The following is a 26,877-nucleotide window of genomic DNA, read 5'->3' as shown; positions in this document are numbered from 1 at the left end:
ATAATATAAATGTAAGTTTTTGATTGATGGCTGGATAGACATGCATATTTATATTATTAAATATTATGTTGTTAATATAATCCTGTTGAGTAATATAAAATATGTATGTGATGTACTTAACACCTCTTTTAGTATGATTCTTGTAGATGCTATATTTAGTATTACTTGATATGATTCACTTGTGAGGCTCAGTTCAATAGTGTGGATGCATGTAATTGCTGGTGAGGAAGTTCTCATTATTTTCAGGTCTGCTATGAGTGTCAAGACCGTACTTATTTTCTTTAATATAGAAATATACTGCAAAAATATCAAATGAAAATATCAAGAATATCACAATAGTCTCAGGTGGTCTCTCTTTTGTTCCACATGATCTGTGATATTTCTCCATTTGTCCTGATGTTTGACCTCTCTCTTAGTCATGCTTAACCCAAAAAAAGGTTAATGGGCTCTCCTGTGGGACTGAGTCACTGGTGTGCTCTCAAACCTCTGCCTGGTCACATTTCATACCATTTTACTCTGTATAGCTTGTATTAAGTAGTTGTTCCGCACACCCAAGAGGTCCATTATAATAATCAATGAATCTTTCTTCAATAAGACGTCCCTTTACAATTACAATGGACCCGCTAATCACTCAATTCACTTTCCATTTCTTCATTCCGAGCCTTTTTAAGTGTGGATCCCCCACTCCCAGTCTCTTATCTCATTTAGTGCCACGGAAGCCTAAAGGTTAAGGATCAGTGTGTCCTTCAGATCGAACGCCGGTTCAGACCCACATGGGTGTAACCAAGAAAGGGAGAACAGTTTCTAAGATTGCTATCTGATACAAAGCACTCAAATGCAGTTAATATTGAAGGCGACTGTACCTGCAATCAGTGCCCTGTAAACAAAAAGAGTCTGCTGAATGACACAAAATTGCTTAATTAAGAAAACTGAAGGCACTTTCAACTGATCCTATTATATGTCATAGTTACCCAGAAAGCATATGACTAATAACATTCTCTTGTCTAGTGGCAAAGTGCCCCATCTAATTAAGCCAGTCCTTTAACTCCGTTAATGCAGCCGATGGTCAGGCTAACAACGGCTGCCCTTTAGACCTCTGCGGGATCAAATGAGGGTTACTTAAGCAGATTGAGACTGAAAAAGGTCAGCAGGTAGTCATTTTAATGGTTCTTGTTTAGATTGTCACTTTAAATGAGATGATGCTTTATGTGGATTAAAATAGCACTGGTGCATTCAGATGCGTTTGGCTGAACAGTCTTTAATCTGTGTATCGAATTTGTTTACTGACAGTTCTGTGCATGTGTTCGGGATTAAAAAATTCATTGTGCCTTCTCTCCCCTTCTTTACGTCTCCCTCTCTCCTATTCCTGTCTCCCATCCCCCTCTTCCATTAGGTAATCACCGGTCACAGAGCTCAAATCACAGGATGCTCAGTTTTGATCTCATTTGCATTCAGACCTTTTTGTGAGCTGGATGAACCATGATGTTTTGTAAATCATCTCACATTATGTTTAGATTTTCTGAAAATCTATTTCCGTGCCATCTGAGAGAGCTCCATGCACGCTCTCTCACTGTCTGTCTCTCTTTGCTTCTCACCCCCACTCTTGCTCTCCACGAGCATGTGCGCGTCTCTTTCTCTCCCTCCCTCTCCCTCGTCTCTCTCCTTTTTTTGTGCGTATATACATGCACACTTTTCCTCTCTCCTACCTCACACACAAACGCTCTGCTGCTGTCACTTGCCGCTGGCTTCTGTCAGAGTTTCTCTCTGATTGTTTTCAGAACAGAAAGTGCTTCGCGAGGAGCGCGCAGAAACAATGTTTCGCTCCTGACCAACACTGTATGGATTAGTCGGCTATTCAGAGCACTAATGAGATTACAGAGTCACAACAGACATGGGTCCTAGCGGCATGGTACCTTTTGTCGCGCTTCTTGAGGAGTGTTTTCCTTGTCCGTCCCTCAGCACTGGAAATGGCGCTCTGAAAGTGACAGACGTGGACCTGGCGCAGGCGGATGCCAGGGAATAGACGCGCACAAGCTCACCTATGTTGGTTTTGTGGCGGTAGTGGTGGACAATATGAAGTACCAGAAATACATAACAGTGATGCAGATGGCCATGGGAGTGACAGCCTCCAACAAAGACGACTGCATCCCTCCGAAGAGACAGCTGTGGTGAGTATAAACTGAACAGTTTGAGAAGTGAGCGAGTGAGTGTGGAATGGGAGGAGAGTGAAGTGTGACGTGCGCCGAGCTTTTGTCCGACTTGTAGGTAACGTAAAAAAGAGATGGACATAGGAATAGACTGAGAAACTGTTGCTTTTTAATCTTGGGCAGGACAGTTACAGCTGTTATGCTCACTTTTGTTTGCCAAAATGAGTTCTTGCTGTCTTTTTCTCATTTACAACTCACTTTTTTTTCATCTCTTGTCTCATTCTTTGTTTTTTTCCTCGATATGACCTGTTTTTTGTCTCTTTTGATATGTTGTTGCACTGTAAACTTCTCTTTTCCTCTCTCTCTCGCTCTCGCACACTAGTGATATATTGAATTGGTCCTTCCCTGGTATAACAAACGCTTACATATGGACCTATAAATAATTCGGTTGATCCTGAATAGTCGAGTTAGAGATGATAAACATTATGAAAAATTGAATTCTTTTGTAAGGATCTTTTTCTTTGCTTTTGGCTTGGATATTTTTCATTCTCCAGTGTCTCCACACTGAATGCACTCAGACAGCTTATTAATCACATGGGTGCAGCCACTCAAATCCATTTAACAATTACCTCTCAGTACATTTGTAACATTCTTCCAAATGAAAGAACAAAATTATAGTCATCTTCTGATTTTACAGTGGCATGTGTTCATTATCTAAATTAAATTTGTGTGGGCTGCTTGAATGGAGGTTGAAGCTGGTTAATGTTGTGCTCATAATATATACAGACCTTTCTGTTTTTAGATTTTATTTTGCTTATTTTGGGTTGTACTTATTATTATTTTTTTTTTTTAAAAGATCAACAAGAACATTTATGTTCCATTAGAACACCTGCTGGCATCAGAACAAGTGGATTATGATTCCCCACATCTGGTCCTCTTATTATGACAGAGAGAATTCAGACTTAACCACATTTGTATGATATGCACTCCCTCTTTATTATTTACTATTTTAATGGTGCTAAAATTTTATCTGTTATGGAATGCAATGAGTGAATGAAGTGAGGTGAATACTGTGAGGTGTGGAACAAAATGGAATGCAAATGTTTTTATCTCATTACATTGTTCCATAAATGCCTTTAATGTAATATATAAATGTATTTATTATATATATAATATTAATTATAATATTATTTCATATATAACATATATATAATTCTACATTTTATTAAGCAATTTGTGTGTATTTGAGTCTGAATAATGTCTTGAACATAAAAACAGAGAAGCAAATTTTTATTTTGCCACTTGTGGTCTCCTCAGAAGACTCAAAAGAAGGGTGTGTCATGTGTTGGCATGCAGCCGCACCTCCCCATCAGCACAGCAGTCGTGTGCATTGGTAAAGGGGGTGGGTTTTTCATCAGAATTATGTTACTTTATTGTCAAAATAGAGGCATCCGTCCAACCATCTAGCTCATGGTTATTGGCTGTTTGCTGCTTCCTGCTCATACTGTGCGGACGCAATGGGAGGCAACCGTTGAATTGCACCCTCCCAGATGTCTGTTGCATCCTGCAAGCCATTGTTCTCCCACTTGCTTAATGATGCATAAACTCACCCAGAAGCATCACGCCCCCAAACTGAGAGGGCACATGGCCCCTCAGAGTTTTGAGCAGAGTGTAATTTAAATGCAACTTCAAGAAAAGATATTTTTGTCTTTGAAAATTACACAATTATCGAAGGTACAAAATAGTGTTAAGCAATAAATCACCAATTTGATTCAGCCATCATCTGCCTATCTTCTATTGATCCCAGGACCCCTTTTACATTAAACAACGAATATAGCTTTAGACTATCTGAAGTACTAATTTTCTTCCTTGACACATAGTCAAACATAACAGTATGATATGTCATGTTTTAGCTGTCTTTCAGAGCAAGTGCACAATGTTGAGACCAATTGTGGTCTGATTAGTACAATCACATTATCTAGTTCTGTTAGTCTGACTTCACAAATGCTGGGCTTCACAAACTTTTAAAGTGGATATAAACACACTTTAAAAGATATTTATAGTATCAAGTTTCCTGCAGTAGACGCAAGAGAGAATCTTAGCACTGATTGACACTGATTGCTCTCCACCTCCTAGCTGTTGTCATTGTCTTAGAGACGTGTGGTCAGAGTAAAATAGCTGTGTTTCTCTGTTTGTTTTTGAGACACACATGTTTCCACTCTGCCGTGTGATTGTAATCTCCTTTCAGATGCTTTATGGCACGGTGGGAGACAGATTATACTGGGTTTACTGACTCATGACTGCCTCATCCCTGCCTTACGGCTCTTCTCCTCTGCCGCCCCACGGCCTCCTTGTGTGGAACATCGTTTAAGGAGGGTTATGTGATTGAGGGGTTGTAGGGGAGATTCTGCTTGAAGTTGGTGGTGAATTGGTTTGGGCAGAGCTGAAAAAAAAGACCGGGAAAAGGGGAGATGGGGGTAGGATATATAGAGTGGTAGCAAACTTTCCTGCACAGTTGTTATCAATATCAATGTGACACACATTTTCTCTCTATTCTCTTTCAGCCATTACGTTTTACTCAGGATTTCAATTTGTTTAGTTTTACAGCACAACACTGCATCCTACTTTATGACTTTCAGACATCTACCTTAACTTCTTAGTCATGACTCCTTTAAAAAACCTGCCCACAGGGAGGGATGATAACATACGCCGTTAGAGATTTTGGACCTTGTGGGCTGGCCTAGACAAGTATGACCCTTCTGAGTCAGATCTGCTTTCAGCCTGGTTGACTCATAGTACTCACCATATTGACCTGCAGGATAAAAACAACATGCAGTTGTTCACCAAGCTGAAGAAGCAACCTGAGGGCAATGTTTAGTCATAACAGCAGAAAGTGTCCTGTTTCTATTACACTGTTCTGCAGGCCTCTATCATGTAAGACGTTCCACAGAAACTAAGTAAATTTACATAATCTTCAAAAGTTTGATTTTAGTCTGATTTAACTAATAATTCATCTTTCCATATACCAGTCTGATTTCTGTGAAGTCAGGTCATACTTAAAAAAAAAACTGTCCAGCATGCAGGGCTGTGGAATTGTGGAATGACCTACCACGCTCTATCCGAGCAGCTGAGTCTCTAGCCATTTTCAAAAAATTGCTAAAGACGTATCTTTTTCGTCAGCACTTGACCAAGTAATAGTAGCACTTACCTTGATTTCTATTCTTCCATCTATTTGTGTATTTAAAAAAAAAAAAAAAACGAGCACGTTACTGTCATAACTGTGACTTCACACAGCACTTACGTACTGTTGTTCTCATGTTGTTTTGATTGATTCTACTATTCTCATTTGTAAGTCGCTTTGGATAAAAGCGTCTGCTAAATGACTAAATGTAATGTAAATGTAAATTGTGGGCACTGATGTGGGCCCCCACTGCCTTCCACTCATATCATATATGGTATAATATCCCTGGGGCCAAGTAACCTAATAAAATAACAATATAAATGTTGTTTTATATATGTATGTATGTATGTATCTATGTGTGTATATATAGAATAATATAAATATTGCCTTTAGCCATTTTTATATAAATTTATATACAAAGTTGATCAAGCAATTCAAGCATTCAAGACAAACTAATACATTAAAAACAAAAGACTAGAAATTAAGTAGGACTACCAGTATAATGAAAAATGTCTTTCTAGTCAGTCTAAAAAATGCTAGGTTAAAAGCAACCCAAGACTGAACCCAAGAAGAACAAACCCAGCGGTTGGGTTAAATGTTTGCCCAACATGATGGGCAGTTTTATTTAACCCAACTATTATTTAAAAATTACTATATGGCTGACTTAAAATGAAACCAAAATAGGTTGGAAATTAAAAATCAGACACAATTACTAGAGACAACAATAATAATAAAAAGGTTAAGCATTTTAATAAATGTTTATTATTTAATTATTATTCGTTAAACCTGCAGTCCGCAACTTTTTGGTGTCAAAGATTTACAAAAATGATATAATGAGAATATACAACATGAATCCATTTTCCAAACCGTGTTTTTGTCTTATCCTGAATCATTATGGTACACTTATAATAAGTGTTTATATTCGGACTATTTCAGACCGGATTGGTAGGACTCGCCGCAGAGTATCACAGTAACTGCGTGACTCGCCATAGAGAGAAAAGTAAAGTAGCTCCGGCTAGAATGTTCTTCCGCAAGACGCGTGCAGTTCTGTTTATTAACTGCTAAAGGGCCAAAAAACGCGGACAGTAGCTTGGAACTTATTAATAAATGTTGATTTATTAAACATAATAATAAATGTTAATTTCCAGCATATTTTGGGTTAATTTTAAGCAAGCAATACAGTAATTTTTAAACAATAGTTGAGTTAAATTAAACTACCCAGCAGGTTGGGCAAACATTTAATCCAACCACTGGGTTAAAACAACGTAGGTTGTTTTTAACCCAACATTTTTTAGAGTGTGTTATTAAATACAGTAAAGTAGTAAATCGCAAAAGTAAATTGGGCAGCGAAATGCTCAGGGCACGGCGTCTCATCATGCTAACCTGTCTTGTTAAAGAACATTTCGATAGACTGATTAATAGACTGAAAGACTGATAGACTGATCTTCTGGCATGCCTGTCATTTTCATGACGTTACTGACACCCAGATCACCCACCCCACACCCAACATTTTCAGTTAGTCTCACTTCCACTTCTTCAACTGTTTTTAGGGCAGCCTCAACTGTGATTGGCTCTGTTCACTTGCTGGGGTGGGACTTGCGATTTTATTGGGTCCTTCTAGCTGTTTTTCGCTGACTGCGCTGAAATAATTAAATGGTATTTCGACTTGTATGGCTTAATATAACGTAAATGATGTCTCTTACTGAAGTATGCAGTAGAAAACCCATGAAAGATTTACGTTATTTAAAAAAATCCATGACATATTTAGACAATAGGGGGCGCCATTTTGTTTAGTTGCACAGTGCATTCTACGTCAATGACGTCAAATGGTTGCACTCGGTGAGCTACTGACTGGCTGTTTTTACTGCAACACAACTCGGAAAATAGTAACGCATACAAGTCTTAATAGTTCCTTTTAAAACCCGATCAGCCTTTTCAAATTGAGCCAGAGCGCAAAATTAATGAGGATGAAAACATTGAAGATGTGCAATGTCTCTGTGGCTATTCAAACTATACTGTTATATGATTGACGTGTAAAAATCGTCTGATATGTCACCTGAGTGAATTACACACAGTTAAACTTGCTGAGCAGATGCTACTGTTTATACGATCACAGATATCTCATGCATCACAGCATACACAAGCTTTGAGGCAGTCTGTCTCAATCAAGATGCGTTATAGGCTGCCCTTGTCAGTCTCCATGACAGGTTTGGCGTTTGGTTAAAGCCTACGCTTATATCCATCGCCAACTGTAAGCTCTTTCAGTAGCTGTGGTCTGCTAAAAGTCTTGTAGGTATCAGGTCTAAAATGAACAGAACAAAGATGAGGAAGTTTTATTCGTCCACATTCTTCACAACTTCCCATTCTTTTCTTCACCTATTGCTAGTAAAGCAGTGACGACTTGCATTGCTTCTCTTGTTGCCCTTCAACTGAAAATTACAACCATTGTGGCATCATATATTATGTTCCGAGTTGTGTTGCGGTAAAAATAGCAACAGGGTAGCATCAGTAGCTCACCGAATGCAACAATTTGACATCATTGACATAGAATGCACTGTACACCTAAACAAAATAGTGCCGCTATTGTCCAAATATGTCATGGATTTTTTAATGAAGATTAATAAAGTAAATCTTTCATGGGTTTTCTACTACATATTTCAATAAGAGACATAATTTACGTCTGCACCGATGGCCTCATGAGCAGCGCGCCGACATGTAGCGCCTTCGGGGCGACATGAGTTGGAGTCCCGGCTCGTGGTCCTTTCCCGATCCCGTCCCCCTCTCTCTCCCACTTCGCTTCCTGTCTAATCACTGATTTATCATAATAAAGTCAAAAACGGCAAAAATAAATCTTAAAAAAAAGAAAGAAAAAAAAGAGACATCATTTATGTTATATTAAGCCATACAAGTCTTAATACCAGGGGTTCCTTTTAATAACCATGGGACTAAATAAAACATTTTAATGCAGGGGAGAGAGGGGAGATATTTGGAAAACTTACTAAAATTTTACTAAAAACTTTCAGACATATAAGCTGACACTGCCAATACTAATCTGACTTTACCACTGTCAATTCCAACAACCAGTTGTCAATATATAATATAATACAATACTGCAGTACCAATACAGTATATTCGGGGTAATTCCCATCCTGAATATAATACAATACTTCAGTATCTTGAGGTAATTCCTTCCTCGAATACTTCTAATACATTTCCAATACTTCGAGGTAATTCCCTTCCCGAGGTGACTGCATCTCGTCAAGAAGCTACTATCACTACCTCAATCATATATATATATATATATATATATATATATATATATATATATATATAGATAGATAGATAGATAGATAGATAGATAGATAGATAGATAGATAGATAGATAGATAGATAGATAGATAGATAGATAGATAGATAGATAGATAGATAGATAGATAGATAGATAGATAGATAGATAGATAGATAGATATACATATTTGTGACGTATTTAATCCTTAAATTATACTATACATTTTTAGAGAGTTTTATTCCTAAAGACACTATTGTAAAGTACTGTAAGTTGCTTTTGAGTGAAAGCATCTGGCAAGTAAATAACTGTAAAATGTTCTTCTCCATATCAGTGCTGTTTGTCCTTATGATTCTGCCTTTATTTAATAAACATTTGTGGCTAGACGAATGTTTTGCTTTAGGTGCGAGTGCCAGGTTGTGTTTGCTGCTCTTGCAGTCAGGACGGGTGGACGGTGGGAGACACTAAGCATGGCCCTGTGACCGTTGTGCTGTCATGTTTGATACGCGTCTATATCCCTAATCTCCCTCTCCATCTGTCGAATCTGTCTGGCCCACCTAATCAGCATGTCGCTTCCTGTTCTACTCCTGGTCATCTCATGTCAAAGGTCCACTGCTAAGACTATTTACAGTTATCCCATCAATGTGACCACCCACACAAACACACGGATTTTCACATGCTTAAAGTTTTATACTTGCCGCAATGTTCCTTGCTTGGTCTAAAACTCTTTGGTGGTATTAATCGATTTTTCATGTTTACAGTGTGATTTTAAGGAAAGCAGAGAGAAGGCAAGGAATGGTGAAAGACATCATGTCCTGTTTGTCCAGGCTGCAGGAGACTGTGCAGTGTTAATGGTATTCAGGGATCAGTGTTGCAGATTAACCTCTGAACGACAGAGAAAGAGGAGGAATCATTACAGAAGGGCTACTTAGACTAAAGCCGTGTGCTGAGTCTGTCTCTCTTCTTCTGTGTTTACATCATGAACTCTGTGCAGAAGTTCCAAGGCGCTTCCTCCACTTGAGTTGCTTCTCTTCAAGTCAGTAAAGGAGGTTCACCAAAGACTGAGGTGTCAAGTTTTAAGAATTTAGATGCATTTGCAGATTTACTTTGACCCTTGATGTCTTTGGTAAGTTGCACTTGATTGCTCTGCAGAAAGCCTCCAGCTCTTCGTGCCAGGAATGGCTATAGAGCACACTGTCACATGAGACTGTTTGGAAACACCTTGTTACTGAGCCCCTGAATGCTAGGACATTGCTTAAATAAAAAAATAAATAAAAAAAGTATAAACAACCAATCAGTACCAGGGGATTTCAGACCGAACCCCCTTGAGATTTAATGGAGTTCTTGGGGCTCTGTAGAATATTTGAGAGAAAATAAACAAGATTTTAATATCATTTATGATATTAAAATGAAACCTCTGTAATTTACATATGGTTTTGTGGGGATATTGAATGTATAGTAATACCTAATTTCTCTTTTTTAATATTAAAAAAATATACAGCCTATAGATAAATATATTTCAGGTAATTTTTTAATTATTTTTAGTATAATGCCAATATAAAATCCTAATGTTTTATAATGTAATTTTTTACGTTTTTTTTGCACGTAGTATAAATGGGTCTGTATACTTGAAATTAAAAAGCTGTCCCTCAGATCTCACTTGAGTCTCACTTATCTGCTTTCATCTGAGAAAGATTTGATGACTGTGAGTATCCTCAGGACAGTCTCTTCTCTTACGTTTACAGGACAACAATGTGCTAAAAAGTTTTTCCTTCGTGTTTTTCACGTACAGACAACGTTTTCAAAATGTCCCCATTCACATGGATCCACAAAAATAATTAAAAAATGCTGTATTATGCTGCCAGGCCAGTAGGTGGCTAGGTCACATTGTAAAGTAAAACTACGCGCCTATAGACGGAACTCGTAACGCGCATGCGCATGACGTCACCTTTTTCACAAATTTGCATTTTTGTGGTTTACACGGAAATGGTAATAGTATCATTTTCATAAACTTGCACTTTGAATCCCGTTTTAACACACTATTGTCTTATAAACTAATGGCAAAAACGCATAAAAAGTTTTCCGTTTTTAGTTGAAAATGGTGTAATGTAAACGGCCCCTTAGTCATACAGTTTAGCCTTAACTTTCCCAGCTCGCAACCAGCATACACCCAAGCGCCGTCTTGTATTTGCTCATATCAGGTGCTGTGTACATCATGTGCTGTTCTGATATGAATACATCAAAGCTCCTTGCCCTCACCTTGGCATCCTATTGAATGAGTATATCCTAACAAGGTGTCACAATCACTGAACTGAGTAATGGATCTACATCGGTGCAAGGTCTCTGCTTTTCCGACCATGCAATGTCATGCAGCGTGGCCTTGCTAGGCTATCTGTTTACGCTGAACCCTCACACGAGCACATGGCCTCTGTTGGAGCATGTCCCGCATGACATGAGTTATCACACATCCTGGGCAGTGGGCTATTTTAAAAATACACAAATGACTATAAATGTGATTCTGTGCATCAGTATATTGATATTGACGATGAGCCAGTCAGATTTAGTTTCACCTCATAACATGTAAGCGTCCTTTGTTGATTCATGTCTGAAATAGATTTGTTTACTTTTAGTAAATTTATATTAATAATGCATATTACATATTTAAGATTACTATAATATATTATACTTTTTATAAGATTATTACTTTTATGTATATGACATTAAATATAGTATTAAAATGTATATTATACATTAAATGTATTTATATTATATTAATTAAAAATTACACATTTAGCAAATTAGTTCAATTATTTTCTTAATTAATTTAAATATAAATTAATTTATTACTTAATATTATATTTAAAAAAATGTACTATATGGATGTATAAATTTAAATGTATGTGTGTGGTAAAGTAATCAGTGCTTGCCAGATCTCCCAGTGCCAGTGACCCCTTAAAGCACACTGAGCTGGAAGAATTGCTATTTCTAGGCAAGACTTCATGTAACATTCATGAAGCTCACCTCTTAGAGTTGTCGTGAGGAGTGTTTTTCCTTTTGAAGGATATGCTCTGTTTGTTGTGAAGTTGAGAGGGGTGGATAAACAGGGCAGACTGCTTAATATTTTAGTGCATTACTCTTAAGGGCCAAGGAAAGGACACTTCAGCAGCTGTAGCTTAGACATTTTTCACTTTGCACAGTAATGTTAGAGCTCCAAAGAGTGCGATAAATGCTCAGCATTTTACGGTGTATTTTTACCCAGCTTTACTCCTGTTTGGGGATTTGCTCTCTTGCCTTGTTTTACTTTGCACCTTGTCCTTACCAGACGTGATAAAGCAACAAGCGATTAAAGGTTCCTCTTGTATGTTAATCTGAGTTTTTGTTCAAGTCAGGACTTAGTTTTCATACTTTTTAATGCCAGGGACCCCCAAGTATTTCTTAAATATAAAGACAGCTATATATATTTTCAGCTACTGTATATTCAGACCTATTTGTGCTGTGTGGAAATTATTAGACAATGTTTCCAACATTAAAAGAGTAGCTTTTGCATGTCATTGTACAAAACTAAAAGAAATTATTAGAAAAAATGTTATATATTTTATTATATATTAACAGATATTATATAGAAACATTTTTCAATGCTATTTTTTTTCAATTTGAAGTAGTGGATTGGTTTTCTAAATACTTAAACCGTGTCTACACCAGAGCAGGCAGAAGCTGTCCACATTGGACGCAACGAAGCGACCGTTGCAAATCTGTTTTTTCTTTGTATCAGAAGTAGCGTGAGCATTTGAAATGCTTGTGTTACTGATATATAAATCCATTGTGAATTGTAGTTAAATTCTTCCACTCTTGTACTGCAGATGGTTTAAGCTTCTGCTTAGTACAGTGTGTGAATGAGTACCCAGAATGACAGAGAAAGTGTGTGTTTGTGTGATGAGAGAGAGCGATGAGAAAAGGGAGAGAGTGAGCTTGGTGGCAACAGAAGCTGGTCCAGATTGAATGCGGTGCTCTTGGGTTTAGTGCAAATCCTCTAGGGATCGTGGGCAGTGTGGAGGTCACAGGAGAGAAGCCCAGCTCTGGTGCTCTGCCTGCCAATCAGAGGGATTCACAGCAGCAAATGGGATCCAAGGCTCTCACTTTGGCCAGACTACTCTCTGGTTTGGGGAATGAATTGTTGAGTGTACTTTGCCAGGGAGCAAGAGAGCACGTGTATCAGCCAGACCACCATGTAAAAATGGAGGAATCGGACAGCAGGGCCTCTGTCAATCAGCCTGTCTGCCCTTTCGGAAAAGAAGCTGGCTATGGAGAAGATAGATCCTGAAAATTCAAAATTTTGCAGTAGCCTATTTGTTTGGGTGTAGCTTTTTCTGTTTAAAAAAGCTGACCAACATGTACAGTGACCAAACACACACACATATATATATATATATATATATAATATAACTGTCATAAACATAAAATGTAACTGTCCATACTTTATTTATTTGCCAAATGATGGTAATTTTCTTTGAATCTGCACAGTTATGTGTATATATGGAGGATTTTGGGTATAGAGACAGAGCGACATGCGTCATAATCTGAAAACCACGCCCACCGGGGCGTCAATCTCCAATGACTTTATATAGCATGAGGCTGCCTCTTTGTCATTTCTGTCTTATAACAAAAAATAGAACAATGTCTAAAAGCTGCTTACCCATGGTGTACAGCAAACAAGCTAAAAAACCCAGAACTAAGTTTTTATAAGCTGTCGACCCCAAAAAAAGAATATTTAAGGACACAAAAGTGGATACGGGCAGTGAGACAGAGCGCAACGGGTCATATTACTATAAGAAATACATTGGAGGGGAACATAATCGGTGACAGGTGAAATAATTCTTTGATATGGTTAAAAATAATGAATGGGGTTTTTTTGTTTGTTTGTTTAGCATATGTTGTCACCGATTATGTTCCCCTCCAGTGTATTTCTTATAGTAATATGACCCGTTGCTTTTGTCTCACTGCCTGTATCCACTTTTGTGTCATTAAACATTCCTTTTTTTGGGGTCGACAGCTTATAAAAGCTTATTTCTGGGTTTTTTAGCTTGTTTGCTGTACACCATGTCACGTAGCAGCTTTTAGACATTGTTCTTCTTTTTTGGTATAAGTCAGAAAAGACAAGCAGGCAGCCGGATTGTCCCCCCCGGTGAGGGGTCGGGCGTGGCCTAAATGTGCTCTGATCTACAACAGCTTTTGCGCCTTCACTCTGTTATGTATCGTCATCATTGTCCCGTGTTCTCATTGGTTTGCTGGCCTATGGGGGATTCCATGCGCTGGAAAAGCTTAATAAATTTATTATATTATAAGCCTACTTATATTTAATTCTTAATAAAAAATAATAATAATAATAAAAAAACACTGCTGGCATATATTTAAATTGACACCTGCCATGGTGTTTATTTGTCAAATCTGATGTGTAGATGTGTGTCTTCAGCAGGTCTTCAGCCGATGCGCCCTCCTGTAGGTGATTCATATAGTTTCATATTAGTGTCACCTAGCGAAGTTACAAAAATATAGCATATTTTGCAAATTGCCCTTTGGCGTGTCTCGCCTGACTCAACTCAAACCCAAAACAACAGCTTTTACGTGTACTCGTGAAGGCATCAACAGGTAAATGTAGGCTACTTTCAATAAAAGGTCAAACAAGGAATACTTTCAGCTGTGTTGCTATGTGTCATGAGAGTAAGCAACTAGGCAGCTATAACACTCCATCAAACGTAGACTGCACCAGGTGCATTTTTAGCATACATGCCACCCAGTATACCCGGTTAAAAAAAGTCACCGCTCACAGTATTGTGATGCTGTAATAATTAATAGTGTTTTTTTTTTAATTATTTAATTGATTTTTTTTTAAAATCATTTTTGTCATCAGATGCTCATAAATCAGATAAAAGCAGTTCAAGCAAATGTGTTTCTTTTTTATGGCAAGTCTCTCATAGACTCCTGTACAACATAGTTTTTTTTTTTTTTTTTTTTTCAGTTTTAAGAATTTAATAATGGGATTCTCCTGTTCTTACTGCAGTTGTGCATTTCAGACTCTTGTCTCTTCAGTTTGACAAGAGACAGCAGTAGGAAAATCAAACTGGAAGGTGATACACATTCCTTAAGGCCACAGGGGTTACATAAATCACCCAATGACAGGACTAAAACAAATCTCCCTCCGGCTTTTCCCTCAGGATCGCCTGCTTACAGTAGCAGTAGCCCAAACAGAGAAAAAGTGGGAGAGAGAATTGTTGCTCTCATTTTCTCATATTTTTTTCTTTGGATAGATATAGATTTTTGGGAAAATCATTAGTCTGATCACTTGGGATATCATTCATGTCCTTAGCAGTTTGCACAAACTTTGCTGGATGTTCTTATGCACCAAAATGTAATGCATAGGGTTAGGGGTTGTTTAAATCCCTTACCATAAGTATGAGCAATAGTAATATTGATGCTTGCATTAGCAAGCTCCACTAATTATGGAGAGGATTTTTATGAGAGTATTAAAGCTATCATGAGCAATATGTCCCGAGGGTTTAATTGTTCCTTGCACTAATTCATGCTAGAAGACACCTCCTGTGAGAGAAGAGAGATCCATATGGGCGTGAGAAGAAACATTTCTCAGATCTTTGATGCATGCACATTATACAGAGTCTAATACAGAGTCTTATACAGATTTTTTTTTTTTTTTAGTCACTCTATCCTAGTGGTGAGAGTAGAGTTACGTAAGAACCTTTTATGATAAGCTTTGCTTTTAGTTGGGGAGAATTAGGGTAATCATGGACTAGTGATGACACCTAAGCTCTGATGTGTACATTAATTGCATCATCAAATAAATTGCAAAAATGTCCCTAATTTACCCTGTGAAATCTTAATACTATAAAACTTCCAGTTAGGTAGGCATTCCTGAACAGCAGCTCAAACATTAGCGCATGACTAGCAAAACAAAAGGGGTTGGAAAGTCTCTTATTCTCACAAAGGCTGCATTTATTTGATCAAAAATGCAGTAAAAACAGTAATATTGTGAAATATTATTAGAATTAAAAACTTATTCTATTTTAATATCATGGCTATTTATGGTGATGGCAAAGCTGAATTTTCAGCATCATTACTCCAGTCTTCAGTGTCACATGATCTTTCAGAAATCATTCTACACTGTAAAAAATGATTGTGATTTTAATGGTAAAAGACTGTAAAAATGCTATGGTGAAAAAACAAACAAACATTTAATTGGTTTGTACACTGAATAACTGTAATATATCTAACCATACATTTAATGTATTTTTAATTAACAGTTTTTTGGAAATGAAAAAATAACAAGTCATTATATAATTTACAGTGAAAATCCGTAAATTGACATTCCCACAATTCCCTGCGTGACACTTCACATTTGATGTATTTTTGTTGAAATAACGGTTTCTTCTTAGTTTTTCTTAGTTTCTTCTAATCAGTTATGTACATTAGGCTTTTATGTTACATCTAATGTTAAATTAATGTTTTTAAATGCGTTTTTAAAATTTCAAGTTTGTTATCATGATGGTGTTTAGTGTTTGTGTGAATGACACTGTGTGCACCTTCTATATATTAGTATTGTCCTTCTCAGCTTGAGGAAAAGCTCCTTGTGACAAGCTTTGATTCATCATGTGACTCTCATCACCATTGTGTTTGGTGACTGTCAGTGTATTATAAAGGTACAATGCAGACATTAGTACTTCAATAGGTTGCTAAATTAACATTATAAAAGTGAATGAAATACGTTTTTTTTTTATTATTATTATTGTAAATTTGTTAAATCTGTAAAACCTAAAATGTTGGTACTGTATTTTTGCGGTAAATTTCTTTACTTTTTTTTTTTTTTTACAGTGTGTGAAATAAATGGTTATGAACCATAATTGTTACAATATAAACCTTTAAATTATATGGTTTTGAACTGTAAAATAGACAGTAAACTAAGTGCTGTCCCATAAAACCTAAAATGTTGCTAACATATTTTTTTATGCTAAATTTCTGGCAATCACAGCTGCTGTTTTTTTTACCGTAATTTTTTTTCTTCTTTTTTTGTGCTCAAGAAACATTTCTTATTATTATCAGTGTTGAAAACAGTTGTGCTGCTTAATTTGTGTGTGTGGAAATTTTTAACATTTTAAATGTATTTTACTGCATGCCGTATGATTATGTGCTAATGTCTGTCCACTGCAGGGTGCCACCTGGTTCAGATGCCCCTGCTGCCTCTGCTGCGACGGCACCTGCTGCGGCTGCAAGTCAGGGCAAACCATCACTGCGCAGGATCAAGGGCCGCATCCACAGAAGCAAGAGCCTAGACAGCATAGATCTACTGGACTGCAATGTGAGTCGATACAGTGCATGCAGAGATGATGTCATTCGGTTGTTTGTTTTTCACACGCACTCCTATTGAGCCAGTGCTGAGAAAGTGTTATCAGCTTAGCTTGTTTGTGATGGAAGAATTGAGTTACAATCGCCTCCATTTCACTCTATTAATGGTGCAAGCTATAGAAGGATCGGTATGTGTATTTATGTAATCCTGATACTGTCATGCAGATCAAATGCATCCTTTACTGTACACCATATTCAAATGTGATCTTGAAGCCCTAATTTTACCATAACCAAATCTGTCTTGAGATAACACTTGTAATGAATCGGGACTCAGGCAGAGATCCATTTGCAAGCTTTTATTGAAAGGTGAGCGTAACAGGCAGGAACGGTAACAGGCAGGAACGGTAACAGGCAGGAACGGTAACAGGCAGGAACGGTAACAGGCAGGAACGGTATCAGGCAGGAACGGTATCAGGCAGGAACGGTATCAGGCAGGAACGGTATCAGGCAGGATAGTAATGCTCAGAATTGCAACATTGTTAACAAGACTTCGCGGTGAGGTGGTGTGTGTGTGACAGTCCTTTATAGTCCTGGTAATGAGCTGCAGCTGGGTGTGGTGATTTGTGTAGTGATTGGTGGAGTGAGTGCAGGTGATTGGCAGAGAGGATTATGGGGAATGTAGTCCGGGAAGTGACAGGAGCAGACGGTGATCGTGACAACACTACATTTCCTTTTAAATTATGGTTATAAAGTAATAGTTAATCCAAAAATGAACATTTTGCAAATCATTTACTCACCCTCATGTCGTTCTAAACCTGAATGACTTACTTTCATCTGAGGAACACAATAAACAATCACAAAGAAACCAAAGCCTTCAAACTAAAAAGCACCATAAAAATATAAAATATGTTGTCTATATAACTATAGTCCACAAAGTTCAAGTCTTCCGAAGTTATACAAAAGTTTTGCTTGACATACAGACTGAAATTTAAGTAGTTATTTGCTGATACTCCTCCCCTCCATGTGGCTGTGAACAGATCTAGTCAGTGAGCTGAGCTTAAGAACAGAATCAGTCAACTGAACTGGATCAACTGGTTCATTATGAAAAGAAAAAAAACCCTCAAATGATTTATCTCATGAACTTTCGTGAACATGCTAACTCGAAAAAGGAATTTCAGTTTAGGATTCAGTGAATAATGTTCTTTACACAGTTGTCGTCTCACTTCAGAAAAGTTTGAATATAGTGCACGAGGATGACTTTTATTATTCTTTTAGGATGCTTTGAAGCTTGAAAGCCTTTGTAGCCTTGAAAGCCATTCTTTATATATGCGTCTCCTTATGTGTGCTTCAGAAAATAGAAAATGACACGATTTGGAACAAATAACGGCAGAACATTTATTTTTGGGAAACTATTTCTTTTAAAGCTATCTTAAAATAATCCATTCTAACCTGAAAATAAGTGTTTGATCATGATTGTTGTCAGTGTACTCACTGCTTCTTTGTCCCGAGGTGTTGTTAAATATAGATGTAGATGGAAATTCTTTCTTTTTCTTCCCTCCTGGGATTTACTTAACACAAGAGTCTAGTTTTTTGTTCAATTTGAGATGTTCACTTATACCAAAACAAGCTATTTTTACTCAAAGAATAACATAGCACCGCATTGTTCTATAATTTACAGCTACATGTCTAAATTAAATGGAGCAGTGGGGAAAATGGCTTCTGGACATAAATGTTCTGACCTCGCCGCCATTAACGGGCCACCAGCTCACTGACTCTTATCTCGCACCAGTCCATGAGGTCTACATGGCATCAAATCTCATGAATTGTTCAGTTTTTATTCAGCACTGTGTCCACAGCAATTAGTAACGATTAGTCTATTTACCTTAAGACCTTCTTATTGATCCAAGACAACAATAGACATTTCAGTTTAGTGGAGTTCATCTGTAGCCCTGCATCGTACTACTAAATAATGTAAAATATATTTAGATGTCGATTTTTGTGTATTCGCTGTCTTCTTTATCTTCATTTACTAGCAGAGACATTATCATGACACTGTGAGGTTTACAGACACCAAGAAAAACAGTCCTGAGGACCCAGAGTGTCACATTAGGCTGTTTAAATTTTATTAGGCAGCAGAGAAAAATGCATTGGACAGATTTTCTTTTACATGCTTTAGCCCCGAAGCACAGGCTGACAGACACCGGCGCAGTAGGTGGCATGTCCCCATTCATATTCCTCACTGCCAGATGATATCAGATTACCGCTTTGATCATGTGATGTGCAAAGCAAAAGTGTGAGTCACGTGAGCATGTGCAGAACTTGCTGACGTCAGAAATGTGGAGGAGTGGTGCTATTAAGCACCAGAGGCATATGCCTGCGTGTATGTGCTTGTGAACATTTGCGTGTGGATGTGTGAGATCCCACACCATTAACAGACGAGTTAAATCGAGCTGCCAGTAAAAGTGTCATACATGTGACCCAGAGCATATGGCAATTGTTCAATGCGATCTGAAAGTTTTTCACGTGGAAAAAATTTCAACATTCCATATGTCAGATCTGAATGGTTTGTTTTAGTGAGAAATTAGAAGAGTAATCTCAAATTAAAAAGGGTAAGCCGCTTGATTCAAGCCCTAAAAACCATGATATCCCTGTGAATCTGTGGTGAGCTGAAAGCCGCTTGCCTGGCCCTGGTGCACTCACAAGAGAGAGTTGTGTAGGGGGAGGGAGGTCTTTCTGGCAGCAGTTCTGCCGATTTCAAAAATCCAGCGTTGGGCTAATGTGTCACTAATGCACTGTAATATAGTGTTTTAAGAGAGCTTCCACAACTAGTGGTCTACGACACAGATCACTAGTTTTAGATCACATTTATGACTCAAAATGACTTTATCACTACAACAGAAAAATAGACATCCACATGCCAACTTAAACACTGGTGGGCACCATTCACAATTTAACTTTTTAGTTTAGAGGTACCAAACAGTATGCAGATTTGTGTTTTAAATTTGAATGCAAGGAAGTAGAATTAAAACTATCCGAAATCTGAAAATATGAATGTATTTTTAACTTTTTGAAGTATGTCTACGAATATCTGAAGTTTAAATGTTTATAGTCGTAGGTAGGCAGGGGTAGATAGACATACAGATAGACAGATGGTAGACAGACAGGTAGGTAGATGGCTTGGTAAGTAGATAGAGGGGTAGATAGGTATGGAAGTACTGTAGAGAGATGGATAGACATGAGTCGGTTAGTTGGTAGACTGGTAAATAGATGGGTGGGGTAGATGAGTAGGTATGTAGGCAGGTAGTTGAATAGATGGATAGATGGGTAGATAGATGAGTAGCGGATGGATGGATAGAGGTCTTCTTTCAGGTGACACAATCAGAGATATATTTAAAAATATCCTTAGTCCTCCAAGGTTTATATTGGGTGTGAATGAGGGGCCGCGTTTTGAAGACAAAAATAATGCTTCCATCCAAAAAAAGAGTAATCCATACGACTTCAGGGATGCCTTCTGAAGCGAAGCAATGCATTTTTGTAAGAAAAATATCCATATTTACAACTTTATAAATTCAAATAACTAGCTTCCAGCAAATGACCATATGCAGAATGAGCAGGTCAGCTTGCGCCAAATGAGTAATACTCTGACGAAATGTATGACGCAGGATGTAGTATGTAGGAGTATTGTAAGCTTACACGCCTCTCGCAGTTCAAACAAATAGGGCTGTGCAACAAACTCAAGCTCCCCTTTTCTTATATCGAAATCCTCTGACATTTCTCTTTAAAAATGATCATTTTGGACTCATAATCCTTGACCGGTGATTTGTTTTGCTCTATACTCTGTGCCTCCGCTTTCGTCATTACGTTGTGCGTCAGGTCAAAGGATACTCTTCCGCCGCAAATCGACTTCCGCGTACGATGATTCTGTGTACGGCTAGTTATTTATATATGGTTATTTTCTTTTTTTTTAAATACATTGCTTCGCTTCAGAAGACCATCATTAACTCTCTGGAGTTGTATGGATTACTTTTTTATGGATGGATGCACTTTAATTACTCACCCTCATGTTGTTCCTCACCCGTAAGATCTTCGTTCATCTTCAGAACACAAATGAAATTTTTTTTGATGAAATCCGAGATTATTTTTTAAATTATTTTTTTATCCCCCATAGAAAGCAACGTAATTATCACATTCAAGTTCCAGAAAAATAGTAAAGACATCGTTAAAATAGTCAGTGTGACTACAGTGGTTCAACCTTAATGTTATGAAGCGACGAGAATCCTTACATTTACATTGTCTTTACTACTTTTCTGGACCTTGAATGTGGTATTTACTAGGGCTGGGCGATGTATCGAATGCTTTTGTCACGCGCATTTCTTCAGTAAAGCCGGTTCCCTGATTACCGCTAAATCGCCATCACCTGCTTTCAAATGAAGCGGCATTTAATAGACAGAGCCGTAGTTCACTGATAAGACACGCAATATCGCGTTCAATATCGACGGCGATACATATCGATATTGAACGCGATATTGCGTGTCTTATCAGTGAACTACGGCTCTGTCTATTAAATGCCGCTTCATTTGAAAGCAGGTGATGGCGATTTAGCGGCAATCAGGGAACCGGCTTTACTGAAGAAATCCGAGTGACAAAAGCATTCGATACATCGCCCAGCCCTAGTATTTACGTTGCTTTCTATGGGGGATAAAAAAAACTTTTGATTTCATCAAAAATATCTTAATTTGTGTTCCGAAGATGAACGAAGGTCTGGAACAACATGAGGGTGAGTAATTAATGACAGAAATTTCATTTTGTTGTAAACTAAAGCTTTAATGTGATTATTGGTTACAATGCATTACCATGCGCGCCCCCTTCTAGATTGGAGTGTGGATCGCCTGTGACTGACTGTATTCGTCATCTTGACTGCATGCACCGAACTGATTCTTCGGGATGAACACATGTACCATTACAGCCTAAAAGATAGATGGATGGATGGAATGGAAAGTGGAATGTAGCCACTGCTTTCAGTACACATGAAGAGAGATCACACAACCACAGATTTGTAAAATATTTAAGGGTCTAAGATGAAAGGCAGGTGGCTGCAGCCCTCATAAAAAGGATGTACAAACACCTGTACATGCAATTACTTTATATAGATAGATGGCCAATCTGTCTATTCTCTTAGGAATGCCTAGGTGCTTGATGTAGTCTTTAGTCATTTGCTTTAGCCATTTGTGGAATAATTAACCTCTCCTCCCCTGAGCTTCGGCAACTGCCACTGCTTTTGTTGGAATGATTTTTCCCTGTTGACATGTAATCGCAGCATTGACCTAGAGAGTTTGCCCGTATGTGCCTGTGTGTATTTGTACACGTGTGTGTGTGCCTGATAGAGAGGCAACCCTAAAGTGATGGTTACCCTGATGGTAACCTGGACGTGAGGAGACTGTATAGTAGCTAAATTTAGAAATGGTCTCATTCCAGTTCAAATAAGTTAATTCATTATTGATGTGAAGGATGTAGATGGGGCTGATGGCCAGGGGAATTTAAAGCCTGTCTGGCCTCTAATCCAGGTCTGCTTAAATTAATAACTATAGATGACCGATCATGAAGCTAATGATGGAATGGGGAATATGTCACACATGCCTGGCTCAGAGTATTTATTTGGATGATAAAGATCAATACTAAGCTTTTGTCACCGAAAGAAGAAATGATGCTATATTATGATCCTAACACCATGAATCATCTTATACATTATGCAGCATATGCTACACATGCTGAGATGTGACATGCTGAGAATGAATTTTTATTTTCCAGGCATGAATAAAAATCAGTTAAATGGCTTCAGCAACAGCTTTTTGTTTCTCACACCATTAGCATGAATTGCTTGATAACTTACATCTTTTTTTTATACATTGTCATTCAAAAGTTTGGGGTTGGTATATATAAAAAACTTTTAAAAGAAATTAATACTTTTTATTTAGCAAGTATGAATTAATTTGGTCAAGTTAATACATGTCAATATTTTAATGTTGATGCACATTGAAATTTCTATTCATCAAAGAATCCTAAAAAAAAAAAGTATCACCATTTCCACAGAAATATTAAAGTTGAAAATTATGTCATTAACGACTCACCCTCATGTCGTTCCAAACCTGTAAGACCTCCGTTCATCTTCGGAACACAGTTTAAGATATTTTAGATTTAGTCCGAGAGCTTTCTGTCCCTCCATTGAAAATGTATGTACGGTATACTGTCCATGTCCAGAAAGGTAATAAAAACATCATCAAAGTAGTCCATGTGAAATCAGTGGGTCAGTTAGAATTTGTTGAAGCATCAAAAATACATTTTGGTCCAAAAATAACAAAAACTACGACTTTATTCAGCATTGTCTTCTCTTCTGGAATCCTTTCCATTGAATTGATTCCACTGAATTGATTCCATTGAATTGATTCCATTGAATCCTTTCATCTGTCGGCATTGGTAATGAACTTTTACATCGCCGTGGTTGTTTTTGGCGATTAGGACATCCGCGACATGCACACTTATGCACCATTTTAAAAAATATAGCAATACCAAAATACAAACAAACAATGTAGAATAGCTTGAATACAGCGTGCGTCTCCCTCAGACTGCAAACGAAGCTCGGGCGCACCAGATAACACATCAGCAGCGTCACTGCGGAGTCGTGAACCACACTCCGGAGCAGAACGGGGCGGTAATGCACCAATAAGCTGGATGCCAACCGCCGTAAAACAGGAATGAAGAAGAAGAAGCGTGTTGTGAAGAGTCATGAACGCGGATTGACAACAGACCCGGAAGAGAATACAATGCTGAATAAAGTCATAGTTTTTTGTTATTTTAGATGCTTTCTAAATGTCCTAATTGCCAAAAACAACCACGGCGACGTAAAAGTGCATTACCAACGCCGACAGATGAAAGGATTCAATGAAATCAATTCAATGGAATCAATTCAATGGAATCAATTCAATGGAATCAATTCAATGGAAAGGATTCCGGAAGAGAAGACAATGCTGAATAAAGTCGTAGTTTTTGTTATTTTTGGACCAAAATGTATTTTCGATGCTTCAAAAACTTCTAACTAACCCACTGATGTCACATGGACTACTTTGATGATGTTTTTATTACCTTTCTGGACATGGACAGTATACCGTACATACATTTTCAATGGAGGGACAGAAAGCTCTCGGACTAAATCTAAAATATCTTAAACTGTGTTCCGAAGATGAACGGAGGTCTTACGGGTTTGGAACGACATGAGGGTGAGTCATTAATGACATAATTTTCATTTTTGGGTGAACTAACCCTTTTAAGCAGCACAACTTTTTCAACATCGATAATAAGACGAAATGTATTTTGAGCAGCAAATCAGCATATTAAAATTTCTGAAGGATCATGTGACACAGAAAACTGGAGTAATGGCTGTGAAAAATTCAACTTTGCCATCACAGGAATAATTTACATTTTAAAACAGAAATTAATTTTAATTATATTTCGCAATATTACTGTTTTTACTCTATTTTTAATCAAATAAATGCAGCCAGGGTGAGCATGAGAGACTTAATCTTTAAAAAAATCTCACAGATCCCAAACCTTTGAATGAAGTGTGATTCGCTAAAAGGAGAGTTTTCTGTTGGAATATCCTCACAGATTGCATTCACTGCTGATTGGCTGCCGTGGATGGCTAAATCTCTTCCTGTTCCACTTTATCCACCCCTGATGGTTTACTTTGTAGTATTCCCTCAATACAAACAGAGTATTTCTAACTAGAAAGAAAATCACTTTTGTGTCAGAAGTGTGTGGGAATCTTGGCTTATGGCCTGAGCATAATGGAAAAAAGGGAATTCCCTTTGCAGGAATAGGGATGAGTGTGCCAAGCTAATTTGACAGTGATGTAGAATCAACAGGAGATGTGTAAAGGTTATAAAACTGCAAATGGTCTACAGAGAGTTGAAGTAGATGAGAAAAGCTAATACAGAATATGTGTGTGAGATAGAAACAGACTGTCTCTGTGTGTGTGGTTGTGTGAGAGAGAAGGAGAAAGAAGATAAAAATAATTTTTAAAGCATTTGAATGTAAGGGTAGTAGTGTCTGTCTCAGCTAACTCACAGAGTCTAACTGTGGCATCAATCATGTATCACTTCAAAAGACAGCCTCCACGTGGGATCAACACATCACCATGCTCATGTCAAGGGTGGACTAGATTTTCTGACTGCAGAATTTTAAGTGGATGAAAGCTAAACATGGAAATTAATATAAAATTCACAATTTTTATATATATAAATATAAATATGCATCCATCTTTACATAGATGTGGACAAAATATGCAAAAGTTTCCATTTAAAAACTGGCTGGCATGATGTGGCATCATTATACACTAGTTTTGTCCCATTAGAGCAACTTTATCAGGAAAGAAAAATGCTCTCTGAGGAGAGATCTCGATAAGGACTGTCAAACAGAGGCCATTATTAATTATTCAGAGCAAACCGCCAACTCCTTCATCTGTCTTTAAATGCAAAATAGCTTCTAAATTATGTGGGACAAAAGAACATGGATCAATAATTTAGAACAGCCTACTGTGGCTGAGGAAGAGCTCACTGGGATACTCACTGAGAGACATGAGAAGGTGCGTCATTGGCTTGCTCTCGTCTGGCTTTGTCAAATGTAATCAGCCATTTCTCCTCACAGGTTTCATGCTTTAATAATAACTGTTTTGAAGTTTGCATGAAGTATCATGTACTGAAACATATTTACAATCCTCAAATATCACTAGGATTTTCACTGTTTGTATCACTCTACTTGTCTGTGTTTAGGTGATGATGACTGATGGTGAGTTTGCAGGTTACATCTTCATACCAATAGATGGTGACAAGAAACTGTTTTTGAGTGAATCGTTCCAAAGACTATAGATATAGAAAGGCGGTTCACTCCTATTAGTTATGAATGGGAGAAACTGCAACACACAATATGGCGGAATACATCCTGCCTTCTAAGTAAAAGAGCCAATCGCTGATTGATAAAGTCATTGCATCACTGCAGCTGCTCTGGTTCCCATAGAAACCTGAGACTCGCGCTTAGGACTGCACATGTGCATTGGCTAGTCTAGTCTGAAAAATAAGCTTTTTTAAAGCTATTTGAGCACAAGAAACAACATTTATGGGACAGTTCATGTCAGATTTTGTTGCTGATTTGAAATATGTTATTTAATTGTATGGAAGAGGATTAGGGCCAAGCAATAATAAAAAAATAAAATCATCTCGAGATTAAAATTGTTAAATTTCGAGAAAAAACTTGTTAAATTTCAAGAAAAAAGTCGAGATAAAATGTTGAGAATAACGTCATTTAAATTACGAGAAAAAAGTTAAATTTCAAGAAAAAAGTTGAGATAAAATGTTGAAAATAAACTTGTTAAATTACTAGAAAAAATTTGAGATAAAATGTTGAGAATAAAGTCGTTAAATTACGAGAAAAAAGTCATTAAATTACGAGAACAAATTTGTTAAATTATGAGAAAAATGTCATTCAATTTTGAGAAAAAATCGAGATAAAATTTTGAGAATAAAGTCATTAAATTATGAGAAAAAAAATCGTTAAATTACAAGAACAAACTCGTTAAATTTCGAGAAAAAATTTGAGATAAAATGTTGAGAATAAAGTCATTAAATTACGAGAATAAACTCATTAAATTACGAGAAAAAAAGTCTTTAAATTACGAGGACAAATTCGTTAAATTACGAGAATAAGTTTGTTAATTTAATGACTTTATTCTCAAAATTTTATCTCGACTTTTTTCTCAATTTAAAATTTTTCTCATAATTTAATGAATTTGTTCTCGTAATTTAACATCTTTTTTCTCGTAATTTAATGACTTTATTCTCAACATTTTATCTCGACTTTTT

General features: G+C 37.3%; 1 protein-coding gene across 12 annotated transcripts in view; it reads left to right on the top strand.

The window, feature by feature from the left end:
• The first annotated feature begins 1,924 nt into the window (after positions 1 to 1,924).
• Positions 1,925 to 26,877, top strand: part of tjp1a (tight junction protein 1a) — a 137,757-nt gene continuing 112,804 nt past the window's right edge. For all 12 annotated transcript variants that reach the window (XM_067399507.1, XM_067399506.1, XM_067399509.1 and 9 more), the window contains exons 1-2: positions 1,925 to 2,168; positions 16,832 to 16,979. In XM_067399507.1, coding sequence (XP_067255608.1) covers positions 2,074 to 2,168; positions 16,832 to 16,979 — 243 coding nt within the window. In that variant the 5' untranslated portion in view covers positions 1,925 to 2,073. The remainder of the gene's footprint in view (positions 2,169 to 16,831; positions 16,980 to 26,877) is intronic.

This window comes from Chanodichthys erythropterus, chromosome 11 (assembly GCF_024489055.1).
Source record: "Chanodichthys erythropterus isolate Z2021 chromosome 11, ASM2448905v1, whole genome shotgun sequence".
In the NCBI taxonomy this organism is placed as follows: domain Eukaryota; kingdom Metazoa; phylum Chordata; class Actinopteri; order Cypriniformes; family Xenocyprididae; genus Chanodichthys; species Chanodichthys erythropterus.
This window is presented reverse-complemented; position numbering and strand designations above follow the sequence as displayed.